Source organism: Microcebus murinus, chromosome X (assembly GCF_040939455.1).
Source record: "Microcebus murinus isolate Inina chromosome X, M.murinus_Inina_mat1.0, whole genome shotgun sequence".
Taxonomy (NCBI): Eukaryota; Metazoa; Chordata; class Mammalia; order Primates; family Cheirogaleidae; genus Microcebus; species Microcebus murinus.
This window is the reverse complement of record NC_134136.1, coordinates 10,222,491-10,234,825: the sequence shown is the minus strand read 5'-3', so window position 1 is coordinate 10,234,825 and position 12,335 is coordinate 10,222,491. Positions and strand designations below refer to the sequence as shown.

The 12,335-nt window shown below is 36.8% G+C and overlaps 1 protein-coding gene across 1 annotated transcript; it reads left to right on the top strand.

Annotated features, from left to right (window-relative positions):
* Positions 1 to 5,760: 5,760 nt before the first annotated feature.
* ITM2A (integral membrane protein 2A) lies at positions 5,761 to 12,135 on the top strand. The gene is made up of 7 exons (XM_075999107.1): positions 5,761 to 5,861; positions 6,133 to 6,294; positions 9,853 to 9,984; positions 10,263 to 10,460; positions 10,698 to 10,808; positions 11,071 to 11,221; positions 11,368 to 12,135. Exons 2-7 carry the CDS (start codon positions 6,184 to 6,186, stop codon positions 11,454 to 11,456), a joined length of 792 nt encoding a protein of 263 aa, XP_075855222.1. The 5' UTR covers positions 5,761 to 5,861; positions 6,133 to 6,183; the 3' UTR covers positions 11,457 to 12,135.
* The last annotated feature ends 200 nt before the right edge of the window (positions 12,136 to 12,335 follow it).

Below are 12,335 nucleotides of genomic sequence, written 5' to 3'. Positions count from 1 at the left end.
CTATGTATGCCTCATTTTTGTTCAATATCAATTCTTGGCATCAACTGAGAATTGATTTATTATCAAACTCTTCACAAATAAACTACCAAAGAAGATACCAATGCCACTCAACTAAAAGTTTCAACCAAAAGGAGTGCCGAAAGGGAAACTGACTGAAGGTACACCAGGATAGGCCACCCTTGAGAGGTTTACAGGAGTGGACATATAAGCATTTCACTATCTAAGTAAAGGGAAAGTCTTATTAAAGCTTAATGGTCAAGGGGTAACATGAAAGAGGGGAAGAAAAAATTCTTATTTAGAATAAATATTGGCATTTGTAATTACCTATTTCTATTTATAAATGCTATTATTCTAATCTTTCCTAATCAGTGCCATGTTTTAAATTATAAATCTCATTGCCAAATATGAGAAAAAAAGTCACTTGTCCTGTGTTAACTGCAACATAAATAGAACATAGAAGAGATCCCTTTCTTCAAAGTGTATGGACAATATTTTTGTGTAGAATTTTCCCAATATGATGGAGACATTACAAGCTTCAGATGCTGAAATAAAAATTTTAAAATTCTGAGAGTATAATTCCCTTAACATGAAAGTCAGGAACTATAATTGATGTGTTGATGAAAAACAGCACAGAAGCTATCATACATTACAGTGTTCCTTTGTGTAGGACCTCCCTTTTGCATCAGCACAGAAACATGGCAACCAAACTGAGGTATAAACAGCACCTTCTGTGAACCTTCAGTTTGACTTGGGGGATTCTCAAGCAGGATTTTCTATTCATGATCTGACTTAATTTGTTGGGAATCACAAGAAGGAGTGAAGTATGTACCATCAACCTGACTACAAATTTAGAGCATTCTTTGTTGTGTATGTCCTCTGGCTTCCATGTTACTAAGATGCCATCATATTTTGGAATAGTTGAGGGCTCTGGGATATGAATAAATGAGAGTTAATTTCAAAGAAAAAACAATAAAATGAAAATTAAAAACAAAACTTCATTTCAAGAACAATCAAGGTGAATTATTATGTGACATAAAACAGCTTGTAACCTTGTGTTCTTTAAGACTAAACTGGGAACAGAATTATGTTGAGCCACCAAAAAACCAAACATGATGGTAAAAAGAATATTTGGTTCAGCAATCATATATATAAATGCAAGTCCTTGTGCTTCTCATTGAATAGGGACCTAACTTTAAAGTCACAAAGACACTTTACTATCATTTGGTGCTAAATTCTGGAGCAACTGAATCAAGTGGATATTCTCAAAAGAATTACTGGAGCTAAACTTGAATTTCTTACTTGCATTAGTAAGGACTTCTGCAAAATCTCATCACATAAGACATTTCAGATACTGATTCAAAACACAATTTTTTAAAGAATTGCTGAAAGATAGTCTACAATAAGATAAGAATTTTTTCATAATTTAGAAAAGGTACATTGAAAGTACAAACATTTTCACTGAATTTTTCAGTTTCCCCAAATGAGAAAGAAGAAAAGTGATTCTTATAAATTAGGGTGGTGCACAACTTCTCAATCTCAAAGATATGAGATATAATAACCATGTTATTGTAAAGGGATGATGGAATCCATTTTCATATTTAAGAAAATGTTCCATTTTCCTATTATCATAGCTCACTAGTCTACAGAGAAAACATTAAATAGAGAAACAAGAATCTATTCCTGAAAGCAAGTGTGTTCTGTTACCTTCAGTGGGGATCCCTACCTCTGCTCCAGGGTCAAGCTACATGTATAGGGACATAGTGGATCTAGAAAATGGCCTGGCTTTTTAAACATCTAAACCAGACTCCTGGCATTATATCCAAAACATATGGCTGGTCAGCTGTTTGTGTAGCTGCTTCTCCTTCTTTGTTGACAGAAGCAATTGCAGAACTCAAAAGAAATGAGCTTTCAAATGAGTAGCCTATAGTCATGGATAGGCCAGGAAAGTTTTAAAGGAGTTTCAAATGTATGTAGTTCTTAACTAATTCTAAGCAGGAATTGCTGTTTGCAATATGGGCACGGGATTCATGCCTTAAAGAATATGCTGATTCTTTCCCTCGCTTTCGAACCAGCCCCCTTCTTGATTTTCCCATTTCTTTTAATGGCAGCAAGGAAATATAGTGATTAAGACTATAAACACTGACATCAGACCACCTGGTTTAGAATTTGACCTTAGGCAAGTTGTCTAACCTCTCAGAAATTCAGTTTCCTCATCAATGAAATGAGGTACCTAATAATACCTGGTAGAGTTGTGGTAAAGATTAGATAACATAGTCAATTTAAAGGACTTAGCACAGAAATCTGGCATTTGGTGTATCAATGAATGTTTGGTATTGTTATCGAGGGCACCACCATTTCCCCAGCCTGTGATTCCCAGTCTTTTAAAACAATTTTTTCTAATATTTCTTCTTCACATGATTTATCCAGAACCAGATCTTGTAAAATATGACTCCAAAATGTCTTTGAAGGTTGTCCCTTTATTTTTAGTATCTCAATTATCAGTGTAGTCCACCACCTGTCACTTGGAATATAGGAGTGCCCCTTAACTGATGTTCCAATGCATTTGCTATCAGATTAATCTTCCTAAATAAAGTGCTGGGTGTGAAGCCATTGCAGATGAGCTAGGTATTTAAACATTTCTAGTAGCACTGGCTGTGAATGGAGTTACTCTGCTGGTTTGTAGAACTGCTATATCCTACTCCCCAGCATAGGGCCAGTGTTCCCTCTACAAAAACTGGAGAACTCATGGCAAACATATCATTGCAATTGGTGTAGTGATTATGTACTCTATAAAAGCAAAATTGTGTTGCTTTGCTTACCATTGTATTCCCATGCTGATCACAGCACAGGCTACATAGTACACCCTAAGTAAATATTTTATTAATGAAGACATATGTTAATGAGTGAAATAGTATCACAGATGCCCTTAATAGCTTTAGCTTTGGGTGATTGAATATGTGGCAATTTCAGAAGATCATTGAAAGAGTGGTGGCATTGTTGCTTGGTACTCAGTTGTATGCCATGTTCCATTCAGCCCAAGTTGTGAAAATTTACTTATCATCTGGCATGTGAGAACAGGGAAGTCATTTATACACTTGAATGGTATGCATTCAGAAATGATTAACAATGTGAACTGGAATCAGCATGGTAGCCAGATCCCCAGTTTCCAAAGACAAGAAAGTGAGAGAAATTGATTGTAAGAAACAATAATATGTGGCTGGGAAGGAGAGAATACAAAAATGAGCTTAGCCAATGGAAACCATTATCTAGTAGATGGAAATGTGTTTGCTACGAGTTTTAACCCAATGATCAAGTGGCAGCTTATATTTTGAAATTCAAAAAAACTGCAGGAACTATTTGGCCTTCTTGAAATGGATATTAATAATGGGTGTTGTTGCTATTCTATGATCTTAACAGAAGTATTACTTATATATATTGAGAGGGTAACAGCAGTATCAGCCAACTTGAGACCATGCCTGCATCACTTATGTAACAATAGCAAAGACCTTCTCAGAGATATCGGTGCCATTCCTAAAAGGGGACATGGTGTTAACAAATAGAAGATGGCCAAATTCTTCAAAACCCATGAGAAGTTAGGTGTCAATTATGTGACTATTCTTAGAAGTTTGGCCTTTTCCAGGAAGACCTATATTCAGATACTGTGGGATCTTAAGCAGGTCTAGATGCTAAAGAATAGTTCAAGAATTAGGTATAATATCATATCATTGGAGAAGAGTGAGAGTTTGATCTCATCTGCCCCCACTTGGATGCCCTTAATACCCCTCTCTTGCCTGATTGCTATAGCTAGGACTTTGAGCACTATGTTGAATAGGAGAGGAGATAGTGGGCATCCTTGTCTAGTTCCAGTTCGAAGAGGGAATGATTTCAATTTTCCCCCATTTAGTATGATATTAGTGGTTGATTTGTCATAAATGGATTTGATAAATTTAAGGTATGGGCCATCTATGCCTATTTTATTAAAAAAATAGATAATTTATATAAGTTTGAAATATGGGCATGTTACAGGATAAAATAAGAATCCCAGGGTAACCAACCATTTCACTTTTCTATTTTTTCATAATAATTTAAAAGGTGTTTCCTCCTACATTATCCCAAATGATCCTCACAGCAACAGGACACAAAGGAGGAAACTGAGTCCTGAGGAGATTAGATGATTTATTCAATGTTGTGTACATAGCAATTGATGGCATACTCCCTTGGTTGTTATTAGAGTCTATTTGGGTCTATTTATATGAAAAAAATATGAAAATAATCCCTGTTCCTCCTGTGTGACCACATTTCAGGGAATATATACTAAGATAATATATTACTATACTTCCCACCTAGCACCTTGCACTTGGTAGGTAAGTGTAAGAGAAACCATTTTTTTCATCCATCCATGTGGTGTGGTCACAGGGCCAGACCAGCACAGGCCCTAGCTGAGTTGTCACAAAGGTGATGGCAAGCAGAAGATAACTGTAAAGAAGAACATCCTAGGAAGTGGAGATTTCCTCTCCCTATCTAAACATTGCCTGATAAATGTTAAATTATAATGGGCAGACTTAAGCAAGAATAAATGAAAACATAGGATGCCAATATTTATAAGCAAACTCAAACATCCTGCTTTATAAAGTTCTGGCCCTATGTAAGGCACAGGCTCCTTACTGTTCCCCTCCATCCGCCTTCCCATCTGTGGCCTATCCAAGAAAATGAAGGCTGTCTTCACAAAGCTCCCACAGTGGAGACAGGCGACAGGCTTCAGAGTCAAGGAAACCTCAGTGGGAAAAACTCCAAGCTGGAATTTCTTGGATGGAATGGTGGTGACTCTTAACATATTCAAGTCTGTTTAGTTAAGTAGATGGATAGATGAAGAATTCTCTAGCAAAACTTGTTTTGTTTTGTTGTTGTTGTTGTTTTGCTGTTATTGCCTTCACACAATAAACCTTTCTGTTGTCTTATGCAGCAAAACTACTTATAAACTCTGTACCACTACTGCCTTAGTCACTAACCTCCAAAGCCTGAACTTCATTTGGTGGGATTCTTTACCAGTATCACCAACCTGGAAGAACTGACTGCAAAGAAATAGCTTGATTACACTGGCCATACATGTAAAAAATGACCCAATAATGATTTCTAATTCAGCCCTTTTGAGGTTACTGTTTGTTACTCCCCCTCCCCCCGAGCTGTATTACAGTCTTCCTAAATTTTATAGCCTCCACCCCCACCTCCAACTCCCTAAACACATAGGTACACACACCTCTCATTTATTTCCCTGCAGGTTTCACAGTTGGTGGCTGAAAAGAAACAGACTCTAGGCTGAGACTACTCCAGTTTCCCCGACCAGGGAGAGTGAAAAGATCTGGATTATTCGAGGGATTCATTATAAGCTTTCCACCCTTCTCTGTTCTCTTGTCATTATCCCATCTGAAAAATGGGAAGTTGGGGAAGCAGGAGCCCCACCTTTCCAGATCTAGCTAGCATTGCTTTAGCTTGGGAAATTAAAATTACAAAACAAATTCAAGAAAGAAAAATAAAAATGTTGAGAGAATGAATCAAGTAACTATAAACAGACTTCTAGGTGTCCTTTGAACAGAAGGCATTATTATAAAAGTGCAGACCGTGGTGGTGGAACTATGCTTTTGGGGTTTGGGTGAGTGCAGAGCTAAAGAAGCTTGAGGTGCTGCCAAGTTACAGTTCCAAGTCCCGCAGGGGGGCAGGCCCAACTTTGGGAAAACACTGTCAGAGCCAGGGGCTATAGTGGCCTGGACACAGGCAGAAAGACACGGACACACCAGGCTTCCTTCCTGTCTTGCTCTTATCTGAAGGCACAGAAAGTGGGTGGGAGCACGCCTGGGGTGCAGGTGAGGCAAGTCCAGCCTGAGCCGGCCAAAGGCTCCACTTCCCCTTCTCTTCCGCCACTGGTAACTCCCCACCCCCCACCCGCAACTCCAGCACTTGGGCCCCCTACCGCTCCTCCCTCGGCACCTCCCCGACCCGCCCACGGTCTCCCACTCAGCTTGGGACTGCGTCATTAAGTATCCCCAGACCTGGACTTGCAGCCGCTTTAGGCAGACTGGGGAGAAAGTAAGTGCTACTTGAGCTAGCTTGATCTCCTTCTTTTCCAATCTGCAGCCCAGGTCGCTGATTCGAGCCGCGCCTTACCGCGCAGCCCGAAGATTCACCATGGTGAAAATCGCCTTCAATACCCCCACTGCGGTGCAGAAGGAGGAGGCGCGGCAAGACGTGGAGGCCCTCGTTAGCCGTACCGTCCGAGCTCAGATCCTGACTGGCAAGGTAGCTGTCCCCATTCTGCTCCTGACTGCCTGCTAGGGTTGCGAAGAGCGGTTGGAGGGGGTAGAGAGAAGGAAAGGGGGCCTGTGGCAGAGGACAAAAAGAAGGCACCCCGGGAGGGTCCCTCTGTGCAGTCCATCGGGTTTGCCCGGTCGCCCCGTTCAATCTCATCACTCCACCTTCTGCCTGCCTGCTGCACCCCATGCTCCTCTGCATCATTGCGCGTCGCGTCGCACAAATGTTCCATCCATTCCGGCCTCGCACCGCTTATCCTGCGGGGAGGTTGGAGGGAGTTTGAGGAGATCGCTGGGACCCAATGTCATCTTCTCCTGGGGAACGTGTAAGGGGTTGGTGATCAACAATGGGCACGCACCCAGTCCCCAGTTTCAGGGACGCATATAGCCTACACAGGGATGGAGCAAACATGTGAGGTGAGCAAGGACAGGAGATTTAACTCTCCTTTCTTTCCTTTTGACGTGGATGAAATTCTGTAAATCCAATTCTTTCTAGGATTGCTGAGTGTTTGTGGAGGTGGGGTAAGAGACAAAGGACAGCTTTAACTCTAAGCAGTATGGGTTGGGGCAAGTGTGTGTCTGAATGTGCACGCGAGTATTTTCAGTTTCTCCCTTGTCATAAGCGGTGTTAAGCTTGGGGTAAAGGAGCTGTCAAAATTGAGGTTGGTTTTCATTCTAGTTTCAAGTGTTCACTGAGCCCTCTTATTGCAAAAGCCTTGTATGTTTTCAGAGTGGAATTTCCTAATGAAAACACTCTTCTTCCTTAAAAATAAGTTTGGAGATACTTTTTGTATTCTTTGTCTTTTAGTTCTTTATTTTTAAGTAATAACCCCTTCCCCCCACGGAGATCTGAAGCACGTCCAAGGTTGTAATTTAAACTGCTAGTTTTGCCAGGAACTGGGGAAGTTTTCCCTGAAAATGTTAGCCATTATTTATTTAGTCCAATTTCTATTTCCTTTAAACACCTACCATGTTTTCAGTGTTCATAAACTACTCTTTTTCCTGAGTAAAATGTAATTTTAAAAAACATCCGTATATTCTTGTTCTAAGAAATCTGCAAACTGTTATAGCTTGCAGATATGTCCTAACTTGTCTTATTCTTTATATAAAATTTTAACTTTTGTATTCAGAGTGGAGATTTTAAAAGTGTTTTGAGTTAAATGAGAATCCATGTACACACAATTTGAAATGCTAATGTGCTTATGCAGAAATTTTATCATGGAAACTTTCAATATTTAACCCTGCAATCAAACTAGCTTTTGTGTATTATACATTTTAGAACTCAAAAGTAACACTCCCTTGCACTGTTGAAGTTTCGATTAAGTGACTGAAGGTCAAATATGTAATTGTCCTCCTACTTACTTTATAAGTGAAACATGCCCAGTTTTTTTTTTTTTTTGGAGGTCTAATTAGATGCCAGTAGTTAAATATATCCACACAGTAATCCTTTTTTTTCCCTTACCACCAAAAACTTCATGACTTGCAGATAGATTCAGATAATATGCAAGCAATATTTCTGCCAGGTCCGTGGTGCGATGAGAAATAAATAAAATTGAGCATTTGCACTTTGTATTTCTTTGTTAGGTTTTCTCAAAACCTAACAGGATGCTTACCTAGCTACTGTAGGAAACTGACAATAATACTTGACACATTATATTGTGATATATTGATCAGCTAGCTCATCAGAGATTGAGCATGACAAAGCATTATGTCAGAGGTTGTGTACAATGGCTTTTAAATACAGTTCAGAGAGAAATTAGCTATGATAATTGATGGTCCCCACCACCCTGCAGTCCAAAAAATTTAAATGAATACAAAAACTCCGTATTTCTAGCATTTAGGGATATCTTCAAAAATTGAGATTCTAATACTTGGACATTGTTTAATAACAAACTTCCCAAATTATTGGAAGGCGAAATGAAATTACAGTGCAAATTGGTGTCCTCCTGTCTCAGTAGCAAGAAAAAAAGAAATTTATTCCTTTGAGAATTTCAAATTAAGCTATCATGTGACTTATAAGCAAGTCACCTTATCTTTCTGGACCTCAATTTAATCATCTAAAATATAATTCTAAGCCTTCAGCTCTAGATTGCTGTACAGCAATTTCCAATCAAATTTATAGTTCTGTCTTTATAGTGCTAATCTACGGGTTAGATTAAGTAAAAATAATTAAAAGTTTCTGAAAATTATTAGGACACAGAAAAGCTTTCAACGTTTATAGAGTACTAGATTGGAGAGTTTGAACTAAAGTTTAGCTAAGAAAATGTGAATCTAAAATTTCTATGGCCTTCAAAGAAAAACATTTATTTTGTAAAAAAAAATTTATCAAATGATTGCCTGTCCTTTCTTTTCTATGTTAATTTCAAACCCATGCATTTATTTTCACCAAATTAAATTAAATTTAGTAAAGGCTCGTAAACATGTAGTGATTATCTTGAAAAAGTGCTAATGACTGAAAGACTAAAGCAATTCTATTTACATACCAGTCTGAATGATTCACCCTCTAATTATCAGAGCCTAGATTTACTGACTCCATTTATTCTACTCTTGAGTGTTTGGGGCATATTATGACATATAAGAATGGGATTGGAGTCCACTGCTCTGGGAAAGGTGCAGTTAATCAGTTACTTGTTTCCTTCGAATCTTTCTTGTTCCAATTCCTAAGCGAATTATTGATTTAACAGAAATTTGCAGTCACTGTTACTTAGACTGCTTTTGTGTTTAGCTATTTCAAAAGCTATACTTTAAAACTAGTATTTTGCCCAGGACTAGGAAAATATTTTTTCTATAATGCAATATGCAGCTATAGAATATTGAGCGACATTAAGAAGCTTTGTATTTCTTAATAAAATTAGGAACATTAGGAAATATATCTCTGCCTTCAATATTTTAATTTCTAAAATGGGGGAAATGGCATATGCCTGCCTTATAGAACTCCTTTTTTTAAAATCTAATTTTCAGAAAAGAGCATTTTCAAAACCAATTAATAAAAGATACTAATTCTCTTTTAAGTTGGCACACAGATTGGTTTGTAAAAATTAGTTAAGAACCATGGTATATTACAGGACATTAATGATTATATCACTTTACTAGTCCAAAAGTAACTACTTGTATTTATTTAAAAAATACAACTTCTAGAGATCAATTGTATTACATTGTCCCTATAATGAACTACGCTGTATTGTGTACTTCAAAAGTTGTTAAGAGTAGATCTCATGTTAAAGTATTCTTAGCACAATAAAAAATAATATGACATTACATAAGTGATTTAGTATTCTTAATTTGATTGTAGAAGTGTATATTTTGAAATAACTTCATATTTATATTTGGATTTGGAAATGCTAGAAGGAAGATTAACATCATTGGAGACATGTTTACATCTATTAAATATCAGAGATAGTCTTGAAATAATTTTAGACTAGCATGAATTAACATTGTTTTAAAAATATCTTGGGTTTCAAGGGAGGTAAATTGTACACAAAAGTAACCATGTGTCTAAAAGCGCAATCTGTTTTTTGTTTTGTTTTGTTTTGTTTTTAATAAATAGGAGCTCCGAGTTGTCACTCAGGAAAAAGATGGTTCCTCTGGGAGATGCATGCTTACTCTCTTAGGCCTTTCATTCATCTTGGCTGGACTTATTGTTGGTGGAGCCTGCATTTACAAGTACTTCATGCCCAAGGTAATAATAATTACTCTAATACTTTGGATTGCTAATTGCTATACATTTAGTAGCAACTTAAACAATTCTGTGGTGGTCACTAGAGAAATGAAGATTTAGGGAACATATTCAAACTATCTTTCAGTTCATAAAATTGATTTGTCTTCATGTTGATAACTGTAATCAACAAGCCCCAGCTTAGCAGGCAGTAGAATAAATTAATATGAGTGCAAGAAACAATTCAAATGTCATGAGAATGAATATTAGAAAGTTTTAGTTTCCCCTTTTTTGTTCTTTAGAGCACCATCTACCGTGGAGAGATGTGCTTCTTTGATTCTGAGGATCCTGCTAATTCCCTTCATGGAGGAGAGCCTTACTTCCTGCCTGTGACAGAGGAGGCTGACATTCGTGAGGATGACAACATTGCAATCATTGATGTTCCTGTCCCTAGTTTCTCTGATAGTGATCCTGCAGCAATTATTCATGACTTTGAAAAGGTTGGTTTCTTATTCTTATAGGTATTCCAGAATTTTCTCCTTTTTCCTAGTTCATTGGTAGGTATTCAATTCATTCAAAAATGTGCATCTTTTATTAGGAAAGCCTTTTCATTCTTTTGCTATTGAATATACATTATATGATTTTGAAAAATGTAGCTGCTTATTCTAATGGTTATTAGAAAATCTGCAGTATGGATACCTTCAGTATATTACCTAACTTTTTCCCCTCCCCAACAGGGCATGACTGCTTACCTGGACTTGCTGCTGGGAAACTGCTATCTGATGCCCCTCAATACCTCTATTGTTATGCCTCCAAAGAATCTGGTGGAGCTCTTTGGCAAACTGGCAGTATGTATTTTGGAAGTCAAAATTTTCTATAAGCATTTCCAAATAATTTTGCTTCCTACTTTAAAAAAAAATTAATGAGTTTGGCCAAAACATTCCATTTCATTTAAATAATTTTCAAATAAAAAGTATGCTGTGGACCTAACACTGCTTTAAAAAATAAACTCCAGTTTTTAAAAGTATTATCTGTTATATGTAAGGATTTAAATAACGTCTGTATGAATTTCTCATTTCAATCTTTTTTTTTTTTTTTTTTCATTTTTAGAGTGGAAAATACATGCCCCACACTTACGTGGTTCGAGAAGACCTGGTTGCTGTAGAGGAAATACGTGATGTTAGTAACCTTGGCATTTTTATTTACCAACTTTGCAACAACAGAAAATCCTTCCGCCTTCGTCGCAGAGACCTTCTGCTGGGTAGGCAACTTATTCTTTCATTCACCGTGTACTACATAGTAGAGGAGTGTGGGGATGGAGTGCAGGGGGAAATGAAGAGCAAGTCTAGATATCTTTCATTCACACAAAAAAATTCAGAAGCCATTTTTTTGTGCATTTCCTCACAGGTTTCAACAAACGTGCCATTGATAAATGCTGGAAGATTAGACACTTCCCCAATGAATTTATTGTTGAAACCAAGATCTGTCAAGAGTGAGAGGCAACAGATAAAGAGTATCCATGGTAAAAAGAAGTCAGAGATTTACGATATGGCTTCAACATTAAAGTTTATGGGATACTCAATATATTTACTCATGCATTAACTCTATTGCTTATTCTTTTTAAAAAAAGGCAAAAAAAACTACTAACCACTGCAAGCTCTTATCAAATTTTAGTTTGATTGACATTGCTTGTTGTTTGAAGCTAAAATTAAATATTATTATTTTTTCTTTTGAATTTATAGGGTTTAGATTTCTGAAAGCAGCATGAATATGTCAGCTAACATCCTGACAATAAGTTCCATCCTTTGTGTTTTTAAAAGTAAGCTCTTCATTCAATAATATGATAGAGCATATTTTAAATTTGAAATATTTAAAATTGTTTTTGAACTTTTTGTATAAAGCATGTCAACTCTCTGAATATTTTTTGTTTTTCATTTTGTGAAACTTTCCTGAATTTAGAAATTATATTTTTGCATTTCTGTTAGGTGCTCTGTAATTAATCTGATTTATATGTGAACAATTTTCATGAGAAAGTCATTTTTCACTAATGCAGTGATTCTTTCTCACTGATATCTGTATTGTGAAATCCACAAAACTGTATAGGTGCTGAATGCTGTAAGGAGTTTAGGTTGTATGAATTCTACGACCCTATAATAAACTTTACTATATTAACAATTGTTTCTTTTGTTTCATGATTGAGGTATACTTAATGTGAATAATTTATATTATTTTGCTTTGGTGTACCTGCAACAAATTTAAAATTATTAGCCTATTTTTGCCCTAGTTCCCACCTCTACACATTTATATTTTATAATTCCATGCTTTACTCCCCTTTTGGCATCATATCAATTAATCTATTATAAATATTCCATAAT

Excerpts from the sequence above, each read along its gene's own strand:
- ITM2A (XM_075999107.1), top strand. The coding sequence starts at position 6,184 with ATGGTGAAAATCGCCTTCAATACCCCCACTGCGGTGCAGAAGGAGGAG. Across the intron at positions 9,985-10,262 it reads ACAAGTACTTCATGCCCAAG|AGCACCATCTACCGTGGAGA; the intron begins GTAATAATAATT and ends TTTGTTCTTTAG. Across the intron at positions 11,222-11,367 it reads TCGCAGAGACCTTCTGCTGG|GTTTCAACAAACGTGCCATT; the intron begins GTAGGCAACTTA and ends ATTTCCTCACAG.